Source organism: Nymphaea colorata, chromosome 11 (assembly GCF_008831285.2).
Source record: "Nymphaea colorata isolate Beijing-Zhang1983 chromosome 11, ASM883128v2, whole genome shotgun sequence".
Taxonomy (NCBI): domain Eukaryota; kingdom Viridiplantae; phylum Streptophyta; class Magnoliopsida; order Nymphaeales; family Nymphaeaceae; genus Nymphaea; species Nymphaea colorata.
Window position 1 is genome coordinate 2,340,967 of NC_045148.1, and position 25,885 is coordinate 2,366,851.

General features: G+C 37.7%; 1 protein-coding gene across 2 annotated transcripts in view; it reads right to left on the reverse strand.

The window, feature by feature from the left end:
• Positions 1–438: 438 nt before the first annotated feature.
• LOC116265003 (uncharacterized) overlaps positions 439–25,885 on the reverse strand; it is a 47,598-nt gene continuing 22,151 nt past the window's right edge. Inside the window, exons 12-34 of one of the 2 annotated variants that reach the window (XM_050080670.1) lie at positions 25,068–25,146; positions 24,923–24,974; positions 23,756–23,836; positions 22,048–22,143; positions 21,859–21,962; positions 15,036–15,127; positions 14,695–14,858; positions 11,646–11,681; positions 10,790–11,003; positions 10,600–10,676; positions 10,201–10,387; positions 9,877–10,106; positions 9,673–9,768; positions 5,286–5,378; positions 4,909–4,941; positions 4,680–4,811; positions 4,042–4,102; positions 3,901–3,956; positions 3,750–3,806; positions 3,487–3,607; positions 1,941–2,145; positions 1,717–1,827; positions 439–838 (exon numbers count right to left, since the gene is read on the reverse strand). In XM_050080670.1, coding sequence (XP_049936627.1) covers positions 1,994–2,145; positions 3,487–3,607; positions 3,750–3,806; positions 3,901–3,956; positions 4,042–4,102; positions 4,680–4,811; positions 4,909–4,941; positions 5,286–5,378; positions 9,673–9,768; positions 9,877–10,106; positions 10,201–10,387; positions 10,600–10,676; positions 10,790–11,003; positions 11,646–11,681; positions 14,695–14,858; positions 15,036–15,127; positions 21,859–21,962; positions 22,048–22,143; positions 23,756–23,836; positions 24,923–24,974; positions 25,068–25,146 — 2,213 coding nt within the window. In that variant the 3' untranslated portion in view covers positions 439–838; positions 1,717–1,827; positions 1,941–1,993. Of the gene's footprint in view, positions 839–1,716; positions 1,828–1,940; positions 2,146–3,486; positions 3,608–3,749; positions 3,807–3,900; positions 3,957–4,041; positions 4,103–4,679; positions 4,812–4,908; positions 4,942–5,285; positions 5,379–9,672; positions 9,769–9,876; positions 10,107–10,200; positions 10,388–10,599; positions 10,677–10,789; positions 11,004–11,645; positions 11,682–14,694; positions 15,128–21,858; positions 21,963–22,047; positions 22,144–23,755; positions 23,837–24,922; positions 24,975–25,067; positions 25,147–25,885 lie in introns of both variants that reach the window. The other variant, XM_050080669.1, reaches the window with a different exon arrangement.

Here is a 25,885-nt window from a genome sequence, read left to right on the forward strand (position 1 = left end):
AACCAGCTCTTCATGCCGTAATGAATTACCGAAAGAAAGATTCCAAATCAACGAATGTGTGGAGGAAAAAGAGGTTAGTTAGGGGATTCTTCCTAGCATTTGGACTAAGAAATTGAAGCATAAAAGAAACTGGGACAAATTGATCCAATTCGGATGAAATTGCAATGCAACAAGTCAACCAAGGCGCAGCTCATACACAAGATTAGAAGACCTCCGTACCCGAAATCTCAAACTTTCTATAGTTAAGTGCAGACTGAAAGACGTGACCATATGCACGACTTGCAACATCAAGTTGTTACTCCAACCAGAGGGAGAGAGCAGTTTTCTTTTCTGAGACGAGGCGAGAGGAGAACGCGACCGAGTGATGACATGATTCAACGTTCATCACATACCCCTACTTATCCCTTACCACCAGTGGCCGGTGAAAGCACAAGAAAATAATCACAAAAGGCTGTCTCAAATCATATGATAACAAACACATGCTCGAGGTTTGTCCAACTGCAGTAAACCGGCCAACTTCGGCCGGAATAGGTGCCTGTTAGTAATGTCATTAAGCTGACACCATTTTCCATGGTCAACCATCAAGACCAGACAACTGTGGACGTGGTAAGTTTTTCATTCTAATGTTCTTCTGTTTTTATTCTGTCAACACTTCAGAGAAGGAGATCCTGCCAGAATCCATCATCGGGAAAATGAAATGTGGACTCTTTCATGGGGAATTCAACTGAGTACCTTCGAGGCTGATGAGCAGATGAATAAACCGAAAGCAAGACGAGAAAACAGATCCCTGGTGAAACCAACTTGTACATTTCCTGAGAATCTCCACGTTGTGACCTCCCTGTAACAAGTGCTCCTTCAGTTCATAAAACTTTCTTTTCTTCAACTTGGACACTATGTACCTTAAGTCATTAAAAATAAATATATACTAGCAAAAAATATTCCTAAACAAAATAAACAAATAAATTTCAATAAAACCAAGGTGTAACTGCAATTCCTTTTAGACCTATATGCAGTCGTCATCAAAGGTCCTTTTGTAGTTTATTTTCCTTACCTAGATAATTACAAGAAAAACTAGAACTGGAGACTACCGCCATGATTAGTTTTAAAGGGTTCCCACTTGCCACTTATAAAAGATTAAAGAAAATGAGCTTATAAAATTCTTTCCCTGGGGCCCTAGCCTAGTTAGAAGCTCCAAGTGACTGCATTTGGAAAGAAAAAAAGTGTCTTGGCATTTAAAAAACCTGCCACATGGCAATGGCCACATTTCCCTCCCAAAATGCCCTTAAGTAACCCACATTTCGCTCGAAAACCTAAGCTGAATGAGAGGTAATATTGTTGAACGACTATAAGATCAAACATAGTCAAGTGCTTAAGCCATTTGAATCCATAGGCATCAGAAATAAGGCTTAAGCAAGTGAAGTTAAGCTTAAACTCGCAAGCTTTATAGTTCAGGTGAGCACAAGGAGGCCAAGCACAGGTTAAGCTCAGAACTTGCACGCCCCATTTAGGGGGATCCCTATCCCGCAAGCTTAGCCTACTCAAGTCAACGTTGTGCTCAAAATAACCAGGATGGTCATATACTGTCCTACTCCAGGAAAAAGTAGTGTCATTAGATGACCAAGAGATGCAGTTTTTAAACTTCTTACTGTCCTAGCAAGAAAAATTGAAGAAACCCAATTCAAAGGACAATCCTATAAAAGGTTTGCAAAATATAACCTTCTCAAGCCAGAGGACTTCAATGTTGTGACACAGGAGATGACAACGGCATACTATGTTTCCTGACACCCCTGGCTGCCTACATCTTCAGAAAATCAACAATGACCATTGCTGCAAATCAAGAACCAAGAGATGCAGTTTTTAAACTTTTTACTGTTCTAGAAAGAAAAATTGAAGAAACCCAATTCAAAGGACAATCCTATAAAAGGTTTGCAAAATATAACCTTCTCAAGCCAGAGGACTTCAATGTTGTGTCACGGGAGATAACAACGACATACTATGTTTCCTGCAACCCCTGGCTGCCTCTTACATCTTCAGAATCTGCCGCCATCTGGCTGAATGGCGTTTGTGTGTTGTTACCATCCTCATTGTCATCATATGCCTGAGAGTTCACCACTTGGCCTGACAAGTCTTTGTGCTTCAGGTTACCTGTTACGATGGTTAATCCTATGACTGATGATTTATACTCATCTATATGCACAGGCCATGACAGCCTAATACTGATGTTGTCAATATTTGCATAGGAAGTTTCACTTTGCAAAAATGATATTGAGCGATACTCAGTGAATGACAATAACAATTTTCGGAAAAAAAAAAGTATGAGATATAACAAAAGGAACTTATTGCAATAATTTGACAATAATGCCAAAAAATAGTGCAATATTTTTGCAAGATTTAAAAAACACATTTAACATATTTTAAACTTTGCTTTATTTCTTTATATTATCATAATAAATTTAGACTTTCATCAGTGACTTTCTTAGAAATTTCGCGGAAAAAATTACAATCTTATACCTTTTGTTTTATTTATGATTTAAGTATCTGAGTTCCAAATATTTTCCCGGTAAAAACAACTCTCTGATTAACAGAAACTCACTAATAAGAACCATTAAATGATATTTTGACTATATACATAGGATCCGTGAATTTGGCACTCCATGATTTATGGCCATCCACCACCATACAATCGATTTCTGCCAGTTTTTAAAATCTGGCTTCACCGATGAGTTCAGAAGGTCCAAATCTACAAGCCTGAAAACAGATCATTGAAGACCAATAAACAGACTAGATTTTATGACCCTCCAACCCCTCACAAATTTTGAATAAATTTAGAACAGTCCAAAGCTGTTGGTCAAGAGGCACAGACCAATGCATCTCTCTCTCTCTCTCTCTCTCTCTCTCTCTCTCTCGCTATATATATATATATGTCACATTGTCACTTCACAAATATTGTTCTTGGGCTTTACTATTGAGGCTTTTTTTGAGTATTATCAAGAAGCATTGTTTACCTTTGGGAATTAAAAAGAAAACAAATATTTTCCTTATAAAAGCATTGATCAAAATTCAGAATATCTATTCAAATATTTAACAAATATTACAACCATTTTCCATTGGGGAAAGAAAAAAGCAAAATAAAAACATAATATTATCATTTTGGACTTTTCAAAATACCACATTTTTTATTTTTAGTTATTTTCATTTTCTTCATATCATTTTGAATATCTAGGACTGATTATATATATATATATATATATATATATTATGATGGAAGTCCTTGACTTTCAGAAAATTCATTGATACAAGTCCATTGTGGAATATAGGCAACAGATGTTGCCTTGCTGCTGAAAGCTTTGCTTCTTATGTCATCTCAGTGCACTAAAGAAATGTAATTTGCTCCTCTTTCTTTTCAGGAAGAAGAGGGCCTCCCGAAGATGGCATGCAAGTCAAAGAAATCTGACAAGCTATTCATAAGAAGAAAAGAGCACATACCCATCCAAAAGGAGCATCCATTTGACGTGCTGTGGAAAAGACCCTTTACATTGAACAGGAAACGCTCCATCATTCTCTTCGTATAAGGAATCTTGCTAGTGATCATTATTCTCCTTGATACCTGAGTAACAATATTTTTCATATGAACTGAAAAACAAAACAAAAATGTCTGTATGGTTCTAGTGGCCCTCTAAAGCTCTTTAATCTGCAATATTTAAAGAGGTCAGATATTTCGTATAAGCAGCTGAGTGATAAGTTCTAACCTTGGCCTCAGAGCAAAGAGTCTGTATGGTTCTAGTGGCCCTCTGAAGCTCTTTAATCTGCAATATTTAAAGGGGTCAGATAGGAGATAAGCAAAACAAAAATGTATAAACCATAGCAAAGAGGACACTAGCAGTCGCCAATAGCATTTACCATTTGAATGATAACAGCATTATGCACCACAAAATGGATCTGTAAAAAATCAAAAACTAGAAAAGAATCATATTTTAGTGCATTGAACAAATAGTATGCTGGACATAATTAAACAAAAAAAGGGTTTGGAAACTGATCAACCTTTCAAAAAGGAGTCCACAAATTTCCCACCATACTTAATAGCCATTACGTGTATGTTCAGCTGATTAGTCAAAACAAAAGCATAAAAATTCTTTTAGTCTCATGAACCTTGCATCATCAAGTTGATTCAAATGGAAATCCTCAATGAAGGAAGAATTTGGCAGGAGAAAAAACACATGCAGTCCGAAACAACTGAAGATGAGGACACTGCAAGAACTGAATATTTGCCATATGGATTCCTTGTCCAGATGTCACAAAAAACAGATAATGATCAATCATAATTACTGAATGTTATCTGACAAATCTGTCAGATGTTGTATATGCAAAAAGGTTAGGTATTGACATATAGTAAATCATAAAAGGTTAGGTATTGACATATAGTAAATCATTTTCCAAATGTGCACATTGGGTTTCTAAGAACGAAAAGTTACCTGATTAAATCATGTTTTCATCTTCAGCATTCCAGATGCATTTTACATTACCATGCTGAGATTTACTAGTTAAACTTATCTAAAGGCAGCTTGGATAATATCTTGGCTTGAACTAAGTTTGTCTTCTTTCTTTAATTGCATGTAGATGTCTACATGCATGATGAATATGGTTTCATGTTACCACTGTTATGGCTACAGCAGAATTACCTTGTCATGAGTCTTGCACATGCTTACTAATGATACGACAATGTCCACTGATACTTGTATTTGTCCCAGTAGTGTTGCCACCATTTCCTTGTTGATAGTTTTTGAGTTTTGCAATAGTCCAACTTCTTTCAGCTGCAATGTAAAGTTCAGAATATCCAGAAATTAAGCTATGATGACCAGGAGGTAGGACTAAATCTTCATGAACATGATGCTATAGAAGTAACCATACCAATTTATTCAGCACACGAAGATTTTCTTCATGCTGCATTAGAACACTAAACCCATAAAGCTTCTTGAGGGAAAAAGACAGTCAATGAAGTGGTTGGAACTATGTCACATGTGTGTGGACATGGATGCGGAGCAATTTCAAAAACTTGGGTGCAAGCACTCAGTTATACAATACAACAACAGCAAGGTTTTAAGCAAACATTTGTTAGTCATACTATAAAATATAAATTAACAAAAAAAGTACCAAAAAAAGAACTACTATCATTTTGCAATGCCCAGTGCCTACACCCATGTCTACCCATGCCATAATGGGCAGTCCCTTTCCATGCAAGTGCAAGTGATGTGGGTTGGAGTTCATTGGACATGAAGATCACCTACCAACTCATGATACCATGTGACAAGTGTAGCAGGGCAAAGTGTTGGGAGTCCATCCACTGAATCTTGTTTGTTCTTAGCTTTATAAGAAGGAACCTGAAAAGAATAAAATTTATGAGCACAAAACAACCTTGCTTCGAGATATCTATAGGACAGATTGAAGACATCAGAATCATATTTATGTTTGTTGACTTGTTCTAGAATTAGGCGCTTGCATGTATATCCTGTCCATATCACAAAGGAAGGCTTGTGTCTGAATTTACTTCTACAGCTATTTGCTTACAAGAATGTTTTTTACATGTCATCAAGGTGATCCAAGGTCCGGTTGTTGGAAACAAAGGGATTCCTATGAACAAGAACGGTTCACAGACACTTAACAATGTTTAGAAGTATAGCCACAGCATGTCATCCTTTAGCATTTTCAAACTTTTCATGCTCCTAAGAGATGAATTCAAATTGCCACATTTCCTTTCATGTCACATCTTAACTGCATTCATTTATATGATGTTGCAGATTGAGAGAGACGAGAGAGATGTCGAGGGAAAGGAGAGAACAAGAGAGAGAGAGAGAGAGAGCCAAAAGGATTAATTCATTAACGTAACCCTAGTCTCTTTTAAAAGAGACTAGGGCTGGCTGTAAACACTTTACAAAAACAGTCCAACAACTATAAGAAAATGTTTAAAGACATCCTCCCTAACTTTCTAATATTTCAAAAATACTATTTAACACTCCCCCTCAAGCTGGAGCGTATATATCAATCATGCTCAGCTTGCTATAACATCTCAGGAAATTACCTATGGGAAGAGCCTTGGTGAGGATATCAGTTGTCTGATCTTCTAAGGAGACATGAATAGTGCTAACAATTCCTTCTTGAACTAAGTCTCGAACATAGTGGCAATCCACTTCAATGTGTTTAGTCCTCTCATGAAAGACAGGATTGTTAGCAATATATGTAGCTGCCTTGTTGTCACAATACATCTTCATTGAGAGATTCACTGCAACACCCAACTCCAAAAGTAGTGATCTAACCCACGACATTTCAGCCGCAGTTTGAGCCATAGCCCTATATTCCAATACAGCACTAGAATGAGCCACCACATTCTGCTTCTTGCTCCTCCAAGAAATAAGATTACCTCCCACAAAGACACAAAAACCTGTAGTAGAATTCATGTCATCTACAGACCCTGCATAATCAGCATAACTAGATTGATAACTGCTTAGGACAGATGAGGTGGGGTATCGAGTCGAGTATCTCCTCGACCCTAAGTGTGCATTAGAAAGCATCCTAGAATGATAACTGCCTAGGACAGCTACAAGCCAATCATGAACCGAGACTACTCTCCGGGGTTTGGCTAAGTTTTGAAAGATGTGATTGATGTGTTTGATAAGATGTGCATTTTTATGAATGTAAATGTCGTGATTTGTTGCACATGTATTGTTGTGGGCAATGATGCAACATAAACCTACAGAGAGGTGAATCTGCAACATAAGGGTACGAGCCATGTCTAGTTGGCGATGTTTCCTCTCAGCAACTCCATTTTGTTGAGACGTGTGAGGACATGTAAACTATCGTCAAATACCATGATTGTTGTAAAATTGCATTAAATTGGAGGCTTTGAAAGATGTGAATTTTTATTAATGTGAATGTAGTGATTTGTTGCATATGTATTGCTGTGGGCAATGATGCAATTGAATGAAATTGGAGGGTAGATGTACCTGTATTGTTATTGTTGAATAATATGTGTTAGGTGGTATTTTTGAATATTTAAGAGTTTAGGAACAACTCTTTATAAATAAGGGTTTTATTTATGGACCTCTTTTGTAATTTGTTACTTTACCCTAATTCTCATTTAACATGAGATTAGGGCAGCTTTAGTCAATACGATAGAAAGTTTTTTCTCTCTCTCTCTCGTTCTCTTCTCTCCTTTCCCTTAGCTGCACGTAACATGGTATCAGGAGCCCAACCTTCCTTACTTCCTTGGGACTGAAACCTCTCTCACCATGCTCATCCTCTGTCTCTTTCTCTTCCTCTTCTTCTATTCTCGTGGATAGTTCTGAGAGCACGATAGGCTGAACGTGCATATTAGGCTCGATCTAGGGTTTTCTTAAGCAAAAGATTAAAAACCCTAGATCGATGACCTGTTGAAGTGTGTTGAAGTGGACGTGGATGGACGTTGCAGGTGTCTCCGTGGCAGAAGTTTCCTTTGTGGTCGGTGGTCACTACTTGGTGAATGGAAGTCGCTGCAGCCGTGGATATTACAACCTTTTTGTTTCAGCCGTGGATCTGCCCTAGGGTTCTGTCAGCCGTGGATATGTCCTTCCTCTTGTTGGATGTTGCTGCCGGCGATTTGCTCTAAATTTCAGTCAGCCATGGATCTGCCCTAGGTGATATATGTCCTTCTTTTTGTTGGATATTGCAGCCGTGAATATAAATTCTTTCTTTATCGTGCATCTGCCCTAGCTGGTGTTGGATGTTGCAATAGTCGACTTGCTCTAAGTTTCAGTCAGCCGTGGAACTGTCCCAGGTGCGATCTGGTCTAAGTTTAAGTCAGCTGCGGATTAAAATTCCTTTATCATTTGCACAGACGAATTTGGAATAGAGGCTTGTGACTCCAATGGCAAATCTGAAACTTTCTCAAACGGGCAGCAATATCTCAAACTAGAAGCAATATCTGAAACTTTCTCAAACAAGCAGATCTGGAAATTTATAAAACAGGCAACAATATGGAACCAACTGTTTCAGTCGATGACTGAAACTTCTTCACCCAACGACAAAAGACTGCTGCTACTCCTAAACACAGCAGTTTCTCATAAAACTTGTTGTCCACACGACAAAGAAATCAATGACATCAACTGAAATATCTTGTACTTACGATTAGCAGCAGTCCACACCTCACAAAACCTCACTTTACTGATTTTACATTCACAATTTGCAGATATTGCTCCTCACGTCAAAACTGCATCTTCAAACAGCAATGTGACTTCACACACAGCAGCAAAAAAGGGCAGATCTGACATATATTGTCACAGATCTGCTGCCACGACAGCAAAAGGAATCAGAAAATCAGATCTGTTTAGGGCAGATCTGATACATGATTTCATAGATTTTCTTCACAGCAGCAGAAAATCAGATCTGATAAGCAGATCTGAGCGACATAAATATTCCTTCCACGACAACAGAAACTAAGATCTGATACATCCTTATCAGATCCACAATCTTCTTCCACGGCAGCAACTTCATCAACATTTCTCTATGTCTTCCATGGCAACAGCAACACAAGAGTGCTAATCACGTTTCTACATGTTAAACGTGATTAGCCCCTTTTACCAAACAGATTACTTTTTTTTCTTGAAGTCAGCAGAAAAATATAGGCGTGAACCCTAACTTGGTGGAGGAGGCTAGAGATGAGGGAAGAAATGTGAAACCCTAGATAGCACAGTCCTAGATCTAGGGCTCTGATATCATGTTGCAGATTGAGAGAGACGAGAGAGATGTCGAGGAAAGAAGAGAACAAGAGAGAGAGAGAGAGAGAGAGAGCCAAAAGGATTAATTCATTAACGTAACCCTAGTCTCTTTTAGAAGAGATTAGGGCTGGCTGTAAACACTTTACAAAAACAGTCCAACAACTATAAGAAAATGTTTAAAGACATCCTCCTCTCTAACTTTCTAATATTTCAGAAATACTCTTTAACATATGATATGACATGTAAAATTATGAATAAGCTGAAAACCCTATCTGGAAGAATTTCCTTATTTACATTAAATGTTTACCATAACTAGCATTTCAAAAGTAAAAGACGTTATACAAATGTTTCTTGTATTTCCTGACATCAATCCATACTGTAGTTGACGAAATAGTTACTGCCTACCAAGTATTGCTGCTCAATATTGCTACTCATGAAATTTTGGAAAGGAATAAAGATTTTGAAATATGATCTTTGAGATCTTTCCACAGAGATACATAGACAAAGAAATCAATCTTGGCCTACAGATGCACTATCAAGTATAGTATTCTTATATTCTCTGCAAGTATTCATGTTTTTCATTTCTGTATTATAATTTATCATTAAGTTGAATCATGTAATTATCAAGAGCCAACATCAGGAATTAAACAACAAAGAGTCATGCTTTCGTGGACACAATCATTAGTTAGATTAGGGTGTGATGCAATCCACCCCCCTAGAAGTTACTAGGAACATATGTCTGTGACCATTCAACAACCATGCAGAGGAATATCTTGGTTTATCATAAGACAGCCCATCTTGCAAAAGGATAGCAATAGCATAGAAGAACCTTTTCCATCCATGTAGCACAGAGTGACAGAGATATGCATCTCAAATTCACAACACGTGCGTCCAATACAAAACACAATAAATCATAGATCTGTACCTGTGGCAATATTGTACAAGCAAGCTCGCTAAGCAAACCTTGCACTGGCTGAGCATTTGTTATGTGTATATGCAGTATCTTTTGAAGCATCTTGCCCTAAAAAAGCATCATAATGAGATAAGGTTAGATTTTTGTGCAACATACAATCTGTGACAAGATGAAAACCTAATGATTTTTACTAGGCTGATAAAATAAACAACTTACACTGCTTCTCCAGTCCCCATCATGAAATTGGCAATCCCAGTCATATTCTAAGAGCCTTCGAGCTAAGGCTCCAAGCTTGTCCTGTAAGGTTGGAAGGATCCCCATCACAAATCCAATGTAGTTCTTCCTGATCCCTTCTGATAGTTTATCAATGAACATTTGGATGGAATTCACAATTGATTGAAGAGCAACCAGTACTTCTGATGCCAGTGAGAACGAGGATGAACATGCTGCACAGCCGAATAAAAGATACAGCATTATGCATTCCTATCTTTGAGAAGATTTATTAAGGAAAATTTTTAATTAATAGTCAAATTATTGTACCTATATCTGCCAAAGAATAAAAGAAGGAATAATCATCACAAAATGCGTAGTCTATATTCCCATATGATGGGGAGGACCGGATGCTGAAAAGAATATCATCCGTCGTTCCGCTTATCCTGAATGCATCCAGTAAATCTTTAAGAATTGGACTATTCAGTTGAGAATAAATGTCTGGAAGACTCAGTACCTGAAAAGAATCATATAAGATCTTATCATTGCATATTAACTAGCAGGAGAGCAAACAGATAAAGAAACAATGTATTTAGCTGCTAAAGTTGTGAGGAAAATGGAATGGTTGCATGCATATACACATGCACATATCTGGGAAAAACATATATAATAACACAAACACATGCACACTCATGCACACACACACACACACGCAGAGAGCGAGAGTACTTTGCTGTAGCAGTACAAAATTTCTTTACAGATGGACATGGCAATGGAAGATGTTGAGGTAGGCGCTTGAGCAGTGCCTGGATTACATGATGACACACATGTCACAACATTGGGGCATCCTTATGTTTGCATATTCACATAAACCCATTCAAGGAACCAATTAAGTCAGAAAAAAAAATGACAACTGTACCTTGCCTAAGCACATAGATCGCTGTCTCAAGATGTTTCCTGAGACAAGGGAATAATGGTCTAATTTCCTTCAGGAATTCTGTGAAGGACATATGATTGAGACCATCTGGTGCCTCGTAACCTTTTGTGCTAGAACAAAGAGGATGTTCACTCCGGCAGCTTAAGCAATCCAGCTTAAAATGCAGATCACGAAGGAGATACAAGTGCAGAGGCAGCTATCACAAGGGAAGAGCAGCAATATCATCAAGATCAAAACATATAAAACCATGTCACACAGGTGCAGGGTGTGGGTGCGAGTATAAGTGGAGGTGCAGCAGCCGGCAATGATATTACACACACACACACAATATATATATATATATATATATATATATATATAAAGTTCAATGCTGCAGATGCCGGATAGTTGTAGATTGTTAAGAGTTAAAAATTGTACTCTAAAACGACCATACATTTTTGCAAAAGCTACTGTAAAATGTTGTCGCATCATAAACTATTGCTAATGCCATTGTAGTAACTGTTTTTTTAGTAATAAATTTGTATATTTTAGAAGCCATCCAACAACATCCTATATATATATATATATATATATATATATATATATATAAAGTTTTTTCTACAAACAATAAAACTGTTCACTAGTAATAGAAAAGGCATTAATGATTAAGAAAATATGATTTTATCAATGATTCCGTGGGAAAGAAAAAAATCTGTTTGTCGCTGCAACTGAGCTGCACCCAACACGACTAGGGTGCAGAAACCATTTTGAATAGTCTGTGATACTTAGATGGAAAACCTCAACTTCATATGACCAAGAGAAATTAATAAATGCCATCTTAAATTTCAGTTACGCATACCTCTGCTGTTGAACCTGGACAGTGTGTTTCATGTTTCTGCAAGACAGAGTTAAGACAATGACTGTTCAGAGCAGTATCTGTGTTAATAGAAATTAGTGACTATGCAGAATTGCGACAAAATCTAGAAAGAAGTGAATAGGAATAAAGTGCACAAAATAGGTTTCCTTTCTCATCAAAATGTCCATAAAAATAAAGCCAAGAGAAATTTCCAAACAGGCACCTAGCATCTTACATATTAGAAATAACTACCCAACTATCTACATAGCTGCTTTAGTACAAACCTACCTATATTTTGACTTAGTATATGAAAGAAACCATGCTACTTTTTTTATGTAATTCATCAATAGCACCACCATTACAATGTCAAAACTCATAAATAGATTTTCTCGATTTGACTATCAGAATCACAGTAATTCAAGGCACCCCAATTTCTCTTGTTCAATGTCAGGCAGAACAGTGAAAACATGAAACTCAAAAGAAATATGGTATTCTAATACAATATTGATAGAAAACCCACCATTCTCAGAGATGGTTGCATCATTCCTGGACATTTTAACAAATGCAGAAATGCTGCTAAAACGGTGCACAAGGTAAATATATGGAATATGGAGTTTTATATGTACAAAGTTTACCCTGTCTCTCCATTGCCTTGTTCTACATATCCAGCCAAGAGAGAGAGAGAGAGAGAGAGAGAGACATGACAGACTCTTTTTGCTAAAAAATGAAATCTAGAAAATTGATTCTTTGAAACTGCCAAAGTCAAAGGATACGATTTACCAAACTTGTCTCACATGGGAAATCCAAAGAAAAAAACCTAAAACCAAAGGGGATCACGTTACACCTAGCAATAATATGGATGACCATGGTGGCAGGAAATTTTATCCAGTAGTGGGTGACCAGATCTCAATTCGTGTAACACCCATCTTCTGCAGGATTGTTAGCACATTGAATAAAAAGGAGCTGGTAAGATGGTCTGCAATTACAGCTGTTAAGAATCTCTAGAAACCATTAAATCATTGTAGAAGAGCACAGAGAGAGAGGATAAGGATGGTAATAAGAAAGTGAAAAATAGAACTACCTTTGCTGATACACAATTGAGGGTGCACGAGTGAGGGGTTACAATGAGAAAAAACGTTGACATATAACAATGTTCTTGTAAGATCAAAATCAAGAGGAAAATATGTTCCAAGCTAGAGCATCTGATAGAGAAAAGACTCGCAGAGAGTTCACAAGCAAAGGCCTCTGAACCTCTGTGCCTCTAACATCCAAAACCATGAGTTCAAAGGAGAAACCACCTAGAGAAGCCTGTAACCTAGGATGAATTGATAGAGAGAAGGGGCTCCAAACTGGCCACAACGTCCAGATAAAAACATCAGCATTTGATTTACCATAATCGAACAAATGGGAAGGGAAATGGAGCATTGATCTGAGGTAGGAAACCTTATTTTACTTTGTCGCACCTGCACCTCCCATACTTATGTACCACTTCAGATAAGAATTTAAGAACACATTCTCTGTAAGACCTAGCATGTAATGTGAACTTACTGCTGGACGTTCAAACCCAGGCATCTCAATGATGTAAAATGACCTACTAGCTAGTTCTAAGGGGGTCCTTTTCTTCAAGAAAGGCAGAATTTCCACCCTTGACCTTACTGTTTTAGCAACATTTCCATTAACGTAGGAGGACCAAATTGCAAGGGCCACCCCGTAAAAGCCTCTCAACTCCTGAAACAAAAGATAGCCGAGCACAGAAACTCCTTTTCTTTATCAAAGAGCAAAACGATTGAGAGATGAATGAAGGAGGCTCTACTATGCACAAATATTTGTCTTTCATTAACTAGTAATGTGCTTCCTTCTCAAGACATGTTCTTTCATTAACTAGAAACAGTCCTGTGGCTCCTACCAAAGATTGAAACTCAGTTCCGACTCTCGTACTATAAAGTGGTTCTTTCAGAAAAAAAATTACATAATAGCACCTAACTAGTAGCCAAATGACAAAGCGCCATTTAAAATATCAACTTCAACAGTTAGACACCCAACCTTCTAATATAATTCTCAATAAACGGCCTCATAATAAAAATCATTAAAATATCCAAACAAAGTACAGAATTGCCCCTCATCAAAAATATATTTTTAAAAGCTATGTCACACGGATACGGGTACGGGTATCCTATGGGTGCGGGTACGGGTACGCGGATACGGCAATTTTCAAAATTTTAGGATACGCGGACACGTCGAATTTTATATTTTAAAAAAATAAAAAAACATTAAATTAATAATTCACTCTTACAATCTCATAAGTCATAAGAAAGAAAGTCTCAGATTCTCAAACAAAAGATTCTCAAACAAAACATTGTTCATGACCAATCTCATAAGTCATAAGAAAGAAAGTCTCAAACAAAACAAAGAATGTCGGGTTAGTAAAGTGGTTCGGATCGGGTCTGACCCAGATCTGATCCAAAAAGTATCCTGCCGTGTCCAAGTGTCGGTATCCAGGTGTCGGAGTGTCGACACCGGTACTTGGCCCATTTTGAAGTGTCCGTGTGACATAGTTTAAAAGAAATAATCAAAATTCAAAAACTCACCACTGAGGGTCGACAGTGGTCAGCGGGTCACTGATTACCGTCAACCCTTGCCGGCCTTCTCAATTTTCTTCTCTAAAAAAAGTGAACAAAAATTTGAGAAGAGGCAATTATATACTTTGCTTGCATATTTTTATTTTTTTTCTATTATGGGGCGGTTCTTGGAGAATCATATTAGAACGTTGGGCATCTAAGTGTTGAAGTCAGAAGGCTGTATTATGCTATTTTTTCTTCCAACTATTATGGAGAAGAAGTCATTCCCTTTCCATGCCTCTTCTGCAACAGTACAAAAGTAGGGAGAAATAGTATTAAAAATGTCAAAATAGGAAGCTTCAGTTTTCAGGCACACCATTCTTGATGCATGGATAAGGGTCACGAGCAGAATAAAGTTTTTAAATGTATCACAATGTTTTATGAGGACAAAAATAGGGATAGAAATACATCCATCCTACAGCAACTAAACTAACCTTCGAGAGAGATAGAATGGACAGAGAGTTCACAAACAAAGGCCTCAACTTGTGTCTCTGGGCATCTAAAACCTTGGGTTCTGAGCATATATCCAAGAGACTGAGCTCCTCTGCTGAATCCCCCTTGGCTAAGATTGAGGAGAAATCCTGAGATACCTCAACACCTGTTGCAGCATCAGATTTTTTGAAGGCTTCCAAAATAGTAAGCTGTCTAAGATTTGCATGACAATATGAAGCTTGATCTGCTGAACTCGTTTTCTGTTTTTTCTTATCACTGTGTAAAGTCTTATATACCATTCTCTTCTTATTAAGACTTTCACATTGCATCAGTTCACATTTACCAGACGTTGGTGAATGCTTTATTAAACAGTTCATCTCGGGTAGAGAAAGTGGATGCAACTGAAGGCATGATTCCAAAACATGCTCCAATAACCTGCATGTGCAGAAAAAGCTTGAGTTAATAAGAAATGATTGTATTTTCTACACGCATTACCTTCACCAGAAGAAGTAACAATTTCTATACTGGGATGAAGAAAAAGCTACACAAGTCTCCACAAAGAGAACAAAACCTAGATCACACATTATATGTTCTGAAACATATTATATACATATATATAGTGTCACAAAAGATAAAAAATTCATCTGGCCATGGAGGTTTCAATTATATATATATATATATATATATATATATATATATATATATAGGAGACGTAAGCTGTGCAGTGGCTATGCTAACCATTGAGTGTCTGTTGCGCTACCGGCTGTCCATGGCAGTGCTAGGAAAAAAAAATTTGCCCTTCAGGCGGCAACAGCCACCCCTTTTTTCCACTATGGGGGAAGCCGGTTGCTGCCTCTGGATGCCGCCAGTGGCCGACCTCTGGCAATGCTCTGCAAGGCCGTCCCGGCGGCATCCGGGGGCCGCAACGGCCTCCTGAGCAAAAAAATGTTTGCCATTGGGCAAATTTCTTTTGCAAAGGGGAGGCCATTGCCTCCGCTCCATGGCATCGCTGGTGCTGCAGAGCGACGGCCGCCCCCTTCTGCTGTGGTGGCAAGGTATCAAGTGATGCCTAGTGGTTTCTTTCTTTAAAAAATGAACATTCGTCTGACCTTAAGGGGATCAGACGGCTAATAGATTGGGTAGCCGTTGCACAGTTTTTACTATGTACCCGCTGAAAAACTTTTACTATGTAGCCGCTCACTTTTCCTATATGTGTGTGTGTGTGTGTGTGTGTGGGCCTATGTCACATAGGTACGGGTACCGGTACGGGTACGGGTACGGGTACGGACCATTTTTAAAAAATTTGGGTACGGCCGTACACACACGGACATATATATATATATATATATTTCAAACAAAATAACATATTCACACATATATATCAAAAAATTGCAAACAGAATAACACGCTTACTTTCACACATAAATCATGGTCCGAAACACAGTATGGAAGTAATTAACATACAATTATACAAACATGTCAGCTTTCTTGATTCTCCTCAGTCGAAATAGATGAATCCTCTCACGGTACGATATATCACAGCAATAACTAGGGAAGACGCAGTTAACAGGGATCATGTAGTGCAAAATGCCAAAATCATATACAATACAAATGTTGGCAAATTTGTATTGTATAAAACAAATTTGAAACCCTCTCGGGTAGAAAAAGGGCTAGCCAGAGGGAGAGGTGATGGAAATAAACATTAGAGAAAGGGGGAGCCAGAGGGAGGGGCGATGGATTTTCTACACACTGTCTTTGTCGCCGGTCATTGCCGGCGGCGAAGGCAGGGGTGGAGCCGATGAAAATGAAAACAAAAAATGAAAAAAAAAAAAGTCACAGTCACCTCTTGCCGCAGCCATTGTCGTCGCCTGCGTTCGCCGCCCCTACCGTCGCTGGAGAGAGACGAGAGGTAAGAGTCGTAAGAGGTAAGACGCAAGGGTTTCGTTTTACGTTTTTTTTTTTAACGTCAAAATATTTTAAAAGTTGAAATGAAATAAACATTAGAAAAAAAAGGACAAAATTGGACTCGGTCAATATTGACCGTATCCAATTTTGGACAGATACAGCTCTGGTGCGTTGACTGTACCCGGTACGGTCAACGCACCCAGGCCCTTGTACGGGCCTTGGGCCTTGTTAGAATTTATGGATTAGCACTAATGTAAGTATACAATATATGTTTTTATATCTACTGTCATATATCTTAAACTCCTAGTAGTTAGATATATGATTTGTATACATAAACATGTGCGTATGCATAGGCCTTCTAGTAATTATTTTATTTTTATTTTTTGTGCCTTTTTCTTAACATTTTTATTTCCTTTTTTATTTACTAAAGGAAGTAGCTGTTGGGCAGCTCCAACGGTTAGATTTCTAGCCGTTGGGAGCAGCCAACAGCTACTCCCTTTTTCTCCTTCCGTCTTTCTTTGTTCTATAAATAAGGGACTTGGAACCCTTGCTTTGTTAAGGCTTTTCCTCCACTAAAGATGCTGATGTTTTTATCCGGATGTGGTGGCCAGTTTGGAGTCCCTTCTCTCTATCAATTCATGCTAGGTTACAGGCTTCTCTAGGTGGTTTCTCCTTTGAACTCATGGTTTTCGATGTTAGAGGTACAGAGGTTCAGGCCTTTGCTCGTGAACTCTCTGCGAGTCTTTTCTCTATCAGATGCTAGTTTAGATGCTCTAGCTTGGAACATATTTTCCTCTAATGACAAGGTCGTCGACACTCCTGAGGCTTTAGGAGTAAAGATGAAGATTGATGATGGAGAAATTCTAGAAAATCCCACACCCTTTCGTTAATTGGATTGAGCTTTTACATATTTATCTATCACAAGGCATGACATATCGCAAGTTGTACATGTCATAAGTCAATTTCAACAAAGATCCACTTAGTTCTATACACATGGGAGCTGCATTGAGGATTGTTCGATATGTCAAACACACTATCACTAAGGGACTTTTCTATCCTCTTCATCAAGCTTGAATATAATTGTACATGTCACCAAGGGCAGGGTGCAGGTGCGGGTGCCGTACATCTCAAAAAATTTAAGTGCGGCGAGAGCACTTATTATTATTATTAAGAATGTCAAGATTCCCCTATCACCCTTTCCATTCCTGGGTGATTTGCAGTTTTTGGTAACCCTTGCAATGAGAAAAAGGATCTAGTTACATGAAAGAGATAAATAAAGATCTATATGAGGTTAAAAACTACTAATAATCAATGGGGTCAGATTGTGGGTTGGGTCCGCCATTGAGAGGTTATTCCTGCAACGATTTTGATTTTGGGTAGGTAGGATTGGATTGGGATCCAGACCCGAACCCAAATTCCATCGCTCGAAGAGGAAGCCAAACGCGGGTTCCCCTTCCTCGTCTTCCTCTCTGTCTCCCTCTTCGTTGCCCTCTCATTCCGCAGGTGAGCATCCGATGCAGAGAAGAAGGTTGAGGAAGGAGCAGCGGCAGCGCGGCGATTAGGGTAACTAGGTCTTTCTCTTTCCCATCCGTTCCCCCTTCCTTCTCACCCTGTCTCACCTGAGCCCTCTCTGTCTGCACTCTCTTCCTCCCGCGCACCTCACTCGCCTTCAGTCCCCCTCACCCTTGCTCTTCCTGTTCCCCCAAATCGTGTCATCCCTCTCCCTTTGTCCCGAGCACTCGTGTCGTCCCTCTCCCTCTGTCCCGAGCTCTCTGTCTGTCTCCCCTCTCTGTATGCACTCTTTCACTCCCGCAAGCTCTCACGCACTCTCTCCTGCATTGTCTCCCTCCTTCGCAATTCTCCCGCACCCTCTCTGTAACGCTCGTTTTATTTTTCAGGTAGGGTCGGATCGGATCCAGAACCAGACCCGAGCTCCACTCGCGGAAAGGAGCCCGTCGCGCGAGGGAGTTCTCCTCCCTCGACTTCTTCAGCGTCTTCTTCATCCCCTTCTTCGACTCTTTGTCTGCTACGACCGCAGCATGGTGAAGAACAAGGCGGTAGGTTGAGCGGCGGCGGCAGCTCGTGGGTAGCCCTCTCGACCTCCACCTCTTCCCCTCCTTTTCCCCTTCTTCCCTTTTCTCCTCCCTCTCTCACTATTTCTGCCGTCTCTCCTCTCAACTGCCCGACCTCCCTCTTACAGAACCCTCTTTCTCTCGTGCTATTCCCCTCCTCTGCCATTCTCTCGCCCTCTCTACCTGCACTCCCCTATTGTCGTTTGAATGGATTGCAGCTAGGGGAGTCTATCTTCCCCCTCTTACCAGCAAATAGGGCGTGTGGTTGGCGACGACAGCAAGCAATCTTGGGCATTGGCACTTGATCGAACCCTTGAGGTGGCTGCCTAGATCCTTGCAGCAATCTAAACCCTTGATTTGGGGTGAGCAAGGCGTAATTGAGCCCATTTTATTGTATATTTACCTTTGGAACACATTTCATCTTGTAATTATTTTATTTTTATTTTTGGTGCCTTTTTCTTCACTTTTTTATTTCCTTTTTATTTACTAAAGGAAGCAACTGTTGGGCAGCTCCAACGGCTAGATTTCTAGCCGTTGGAAGCAGCCAACAGCTACTCCCTTTTTCACCTTCCTTCTTTCTTTGTTCTATAAATAAGGGACTTGAAACTCTTAATTTTTTAAGGCTTTTATGCCTACTATTGTATATCTTTTGAGGTTCAATACAAGTTCTTTTTACCTCTGGTTTGAGGTTTCTCTTTGTGTGACTCCTTGGAATAGTTGGCATCTTCAAGAGTTACACTATTGAAGTGTTCAAGTTTGGGCCTGGTTTACAGGCCTCTCATAAAACACTAACCGATGAGCAGTGTGTTTAATCACACCCACCCAATGCATTGCATTGGGCAGCCATGATGGGACGGAGATCCGGATAGCCAAAGGATTATTTCTCATATATATATATATATATATATATATATATATACATATATATACTAACTCCAATTTCATTCCAACAAAGTTTCTTTTGGTATTTGTACGCATAAATACTTATAATAGGGCTCATAGGGCATACATTTATTCAAAATTACCTCTATAACTATTTAAAATTACATTTTTACCCTGTTTCCAAATAATAGACAACAAATCAAATTTTAACTTGGAAAAAAGCCAGATATTACAAAAATTTTTGCTGTCATCTGCTGAAGCAAATTACAAAGCAATTGCATCAACTATGGAAATAATTTGGCTTCAACAGATTGTGTGATATAAGAACCAAGATAGTGGCACCAGCTAAATTATGTTGGGATCAAAAATGCTCAATTTACATTACTAGAAACCAAACTTTTAACGAGTGTACGGAACACCAAAAAATGGAATGTCAGTCTGCTCGAGAAGAACTCTTAAAGAAGACAATTAAGTTATCATATGTTATTTTGAGTTTCAACTTGCTGATTTCCTCAGAAAAGCATTGTGTTTTTTAATATTTGATTTTTTTTTCTATGTAAGACACTTATTAAAGGTAGAAATATTTGTGTCAATGCAACACAACACTAATGCGTACGGGACATTGCTTGGACATGGCAGAAACATTGTTTGTGATTTTTTTGGTATATTTTTTGTAACTTTTAAATGTTTTTTATCTATTTTAGCATTTTTGTTCAATAATATATACTTTATAAATGTAAACAATGAATTTTATATGTTTATTTGCTTAAAATTTTATTATATATGTACAAATCTGTATATATATGTGAATATATATATATATATATATATATATATAGTCGCGTTCTCATACTCAAGTTTTTTAAAAATATTACACACCAGTACCTGCACTAGCACCTGCATATGTACTTATGTGACATAGTTTTCTTTTGAGCAAACTTTTGGTGGTCAAAACATAATCTTGAGAAAGGGTGTTAGAATATTTGCACACACACACACATATATATATATAATCAGTCGGCTGCCTCTGCAACCAGGTGGCTTTTTTTAAATTTTGTGCCGCTGAAAAATTGTTGCAAAAAATACATCTTTTTATGGTGGTTTTCAAGACACAAAACAAAAAAACAACCATCCAGCCACATAGGTAGCTGACATCAAGTATATTTTTATTATGTAAACCCATTCGAATTTTGAAGTCCACAATATATTTTTCCTTTAGCCTAGGAATAACTTCCCCATGTCTTCCATACACGCAGCACTTCCATTTCCTCATTCATTGCCCCTATCTACTTATGTGACTTTATAGTTTGATGAAAAGCAATAGGTTCATATTATTTCTCAACCTGCAATATAAGCAATTAAAAATCCAAAAGGAAGTTATTATAGTTGTCCAATCATTGAAGTGGATGTTTACTCTAACCTTCTTTCTAAGGGCTCGCTGTCAATTTCATTATCAATAGTGGGAGGATACTCCTTGTTCTTCTTACATAACTTGACCATAAAAGTTGCATAATTCTGCAGTTGAATAATCATCTAGGTCATTTACCTAAGAATATTTACAAAAGCCTATAGATGCCTCATATGAGCAGATCAAGTATTGGATCTTTTTGCTCCAGTAGTCATAGCCTACAAAATTTGGAGTCCATTTTAGTGTTGATTCTTGTCTAGGCAACTGACTGGCCACTAAATAACACGATGGTCCAGTTATATGCGGCTATGGTCTCAAATAAATGAGCTATGTACCTATAAAGATCTAACTACTACAAGGCTTCTCTGCAGTTATTATCATGGTCACAAATATCATTTACGAGTTTTATACGGTGAGGTTTTTCTCAAGTATAATACGGCGAAGTCTTTTTTTATTAAAATCTCAACAGATTTTAAAACAATTAAACAAAAATAAAAGTAAAATGTGTAAATCAAGATGTGGTAGTAAAAAATGTTAAAAATGCAAAAACGCAGAAAATAGGAAAAAAAATTAAATATCTGTCATCAAACGCAGAAAACATGAAAAAACGTGAAAAAATGTGAAAAAAAATGTTTTTTTTCGTTTTGGTTTTTAAAAAAAAAACGTTTTTTTGTCTTTTTTGACCGACTTATTTTTTGTGCTTTTAACGCATTTTTTTAATGCGGTTATGATAATGCTAACATTATCAACACAATTTAACAAAAAAAAAAGCAACTTAAGAACATGGAATTACTGCAAACTTCAAAACTCAAATAGGAAAAGCTAAAAAGGTCTCATTGTATACCAGAATTAATGTAAATCACAACTCACAAACCCCTCACAGAGATTCATATACTTACACCAAGTTTCTCAAGCGCATCAGTAACTTTGATGTTGTTCCCACACTCGCAACCCGAGAAAGGAAATCTTCTTTGATAGAAACTTGTGTAGAAAAGGAATTAAGCTACAGATAGCATTGTAATAAACATAAGCCAGAGTGAACAACAACAATCAGTAAAACCAGCAACTAATGAAAAACTGAAGCATACCAGTTCCCTTATCCAATTGATTGAATAATAGAGTGAAAGGCATATTGTTTGCTTCTCTTTTCCACTCAGAGACTTCCAGACAGTTCCCTTAAAATACTGGCACAATATTGCCAAAAAAGAACTATGGATTACAGGCTTCTAATATTGTGCAAATGAACAGTGCAAACTTCAATGATAGCTAGATGTGAAACTGAAAATGCGTCAGACATTGGAAAGATTAATCAGATTAAAACATATACACTATGTAGTACGTAGATAGCAGCTGCATCAATGACCCCAACAAATGTGACAAATATCACATCGGTAATACTGAGTCTTGAGACCCTGTTGTCAATGTTTTACCAAGCTTCCTCATTCAATAAAGTATTTTATTATTTATGTATTTGTACCTTACTGCATTAACTATGACACTTTTGAGTGTCTGGCTGTGCTTTTCTACAAATATTTGTTTTGTTTATCATTATGAGGCTTTTTGCAAAGTCATTTTTTCCCTTGATTTTATCAAAGATTTAATGCACTCTATGCTACTGTAACAGAGGAGGACTCTACAACAACCAGCTGTGAGCCTTCAGATGAAAGTGGTGAACTTATTTTTTCCCCTCAATGTTGGCTGTGAGGCATCTGCAATATTTCATTCTTCTTTTAAGATGCCTTGTTGCTATACCAACATACATACATATTTTATATATATATATATATATATATATATATATATATATATATATATATATATATATATATATATATATATATATATATATATATATATATATATATAAAGGAGGAGAGCGTGAGAGAGAGAAACTGAACCATGACTCCAGTAAATATTTGTCAAATGGAAAGCTGATGAGAGCCAGCTGATCCCTGATGCTGCCTTTTTTATTTTTTTTCTTAATTTTTTTCTCTCAGCTGTCCATTTGATAAATGAATACTAAGGCCATGGTTTTCTCTCTCTCTCGCTACATATATATATGTATACACACACATACACACACACACACACACATATACCTACATACCCACATAGATACACATACACACACATATTATATACATACATATATGTATTCATATATGTATGTGAAAACATTATATATATATATATATATACACATATATGTGTGTGTGTGTGAATATATGTATGTACGTATTGATGGGTGTTGGTGCATGTATACCTAGTCATGCCCTTTTATCCATGTTCTAGAATATCTGTATCACACCCTCCGTACCAGCACTCACACTCACACGTGTAAATGATACAAGTGGCTGATAGCAAGCTTCATCTATCTAACTGTAACAATCCGACCCATGCCTGGGATCGGGCTCCTGGTTCGACAGATCCCAACCTGCCCCTTAGCAGTTTCGGCTCCAGCCTCAAAAAGGCTAGAACCAGGACAATCATCTCATTAATGACCCCCCTTTATAAGTTCTTGAAGATCCCTCACAATCTTCAATACGAGACTAAATTTGTGGTGTGTTACACTAACTTACCAAGATTCTCTTTTATTCATCTGGATGTCTAAGAAAAGGAAAAAACTGAAGAAAAAGAGAAAGATGTGGAATGCTATCCAATGATGCATGTTGTTATGGCATCTTGCTAATTTTTATCTTTCTGTACTCACAACACATGACCAACTTAAAGAATATCCAGGTAAGATAAATACAGAAGAAGAACAAGAAAGTAACATGACTGGAACTGAGAGGTTACCTTGGTCGAAGGAAGATATAATGGACAACCAAGAAGCGCATCAATATCTCCAAGAGAACCATGATTTGTCAACTTAACAACCTTAGAGAGAGGGAAAAGAAAAATCCATAGTTAGTATTCATCAAGATTAGTTAGTATTCATGAAGACCTAAGCGTTAGAACATAAAAAAAAAAAAATATTCCACCACAATATATTTCAGAAAGTATGGATGAGAGGCATGCTTTCACAGCCCTCAAAGTGGACTGCAAAAAGCTGCATTATCTTCAATTGATATGATGGAAAATCATAAGAGAAACAAGTATAGCAATGCCATAAAAAAATATGTTAAATAATATGTGCCTTGATCTGGATCAGATCTGAAGATAATAATAAAAATAATTAAATAATTAATGAACTTTTTTTAGTTTTTTACTATATTTCTTATACTCCAAATCTATATTGGATCTATGATACCCCTGTATTATTTTATAAAATCGAGACCTTTTTATGCTGTTAAAATTAATACTAATTTAGATCTACAACATGAACCACATCAGGACCCATCCAATTTTGGATTAAAATTTATATGTATCAGATATCCAGATTTATATGTATCAGATATCCAGGCAGGCACTAGATGAAATGTCCAGCACTTAGACACTTAAATTTGAAATTATCATTGTGCAATGTGGTATGTGAGTGAATTATATGGCTTATGTGAATTTGCAATGATGCTTTATGTCTATTATTACTTTCAGAATATCAGATATGCTTTTGCTTTATACCCCTTGATTGATTTTTCATCAACCAACTTGGACCAACTCTAACCAAGTGCTCTCGACTAGTGTTCATTAGGGTTTTGAGTGACCGGTGTTTGACTCCCAACTTCAACAACTTAGATATAAACTCAAGAGAACCATCATATGAAGCAAATGACCAGCCACAAGCTCTTTATAGTGGGTCTCCAATCGCCATCAACTCTTATATCCTTTTTGCTCTAATAACCAGAATTAGTTCAATTCTGCAAAGACACTAAGTGTTTCCAAAAGTATTGTAACCAGATAACCTGAAATAAGTAGCCAAAGAATTGAATTATGTATTTATGTTTGATATCAATGAAAAAACTTTAGACATCTAGAGAACATAAATCAGGGATATCTGTAGTGAACAAAAATTTGTGCACTAACAATTGACAGTAACAGGAACTTGGCTGGAAGGAACTGCAAAGTGGCTGATTTCCTGCAAGACAGGCAATCCAAGCTTTACTATTCCAGTAGCCAGTGAACTCATAATCAATAGCATGTCAAACAAAAGAGCCCAGAAAAATATTACCTTTCTGATGAAGAAAGCAGTGATAGTATGTTCAAACAAATTGGAGAGAGATCACCATCTAAGTTCATCCACATTTCACCTGAAATTAAAAAGAGAAAATATGCTTACCTTTCTTCGCTCTCAGCAAATCAATGGTTTATGCGACATGGATGCTTCATATGGTTTACTGCACCACATTACACGTGGCTGCAGCTCAGGTGTGGATGTGACTCAGGTGCAGCAAAACCTTGCATTCACCGAGCGAGATGCAATCAGCCACTGCTGCCATTTTTGTCGAAGAAACTAGTTTACACCCCATTCAGGTCAAAGTGACTCAGACATGATAAGCCTGGTTCTTTTTGTCGAAAAACCAAGTTGGGCTGATGTTGACTTTCGAGCTTAATTTTGTCTATTTCTTTATCATTAAAGATTAAAAAAGGAAATGAAATTTAGAGCAAATCCACCCTTCTCTCTCTCTCTCTCATTGAAGAGGCATTGGCCCTCTTGCGACTTTCAGAGAAGCCAAGCTCCTCTCTCCTTTTGACGCACTCCCTCCCCATTGACTTCCAGGGATAGGCCAAGCCCTAGTGTTATCTTTGGTCATATGTAGTTGACTGCTTTTTGTTTATTGTATGTTGAAACATATTAGATGGGTCTCAGGATCGGGAATGGATCCATACCCGATCCATCGTGTAGCCCTTGTTGGGCCTTACTTAAAGATTGTAACCCTAATTTTGAGAATGTTAATGAAATCTTAAGAGAGAGAGAGTCTGGCGGCTAGTGGGCACCAGCTCCTCATCTGTGGTTTTTTCCCTCTTGTTGAGGGTTTTTCCACGTTA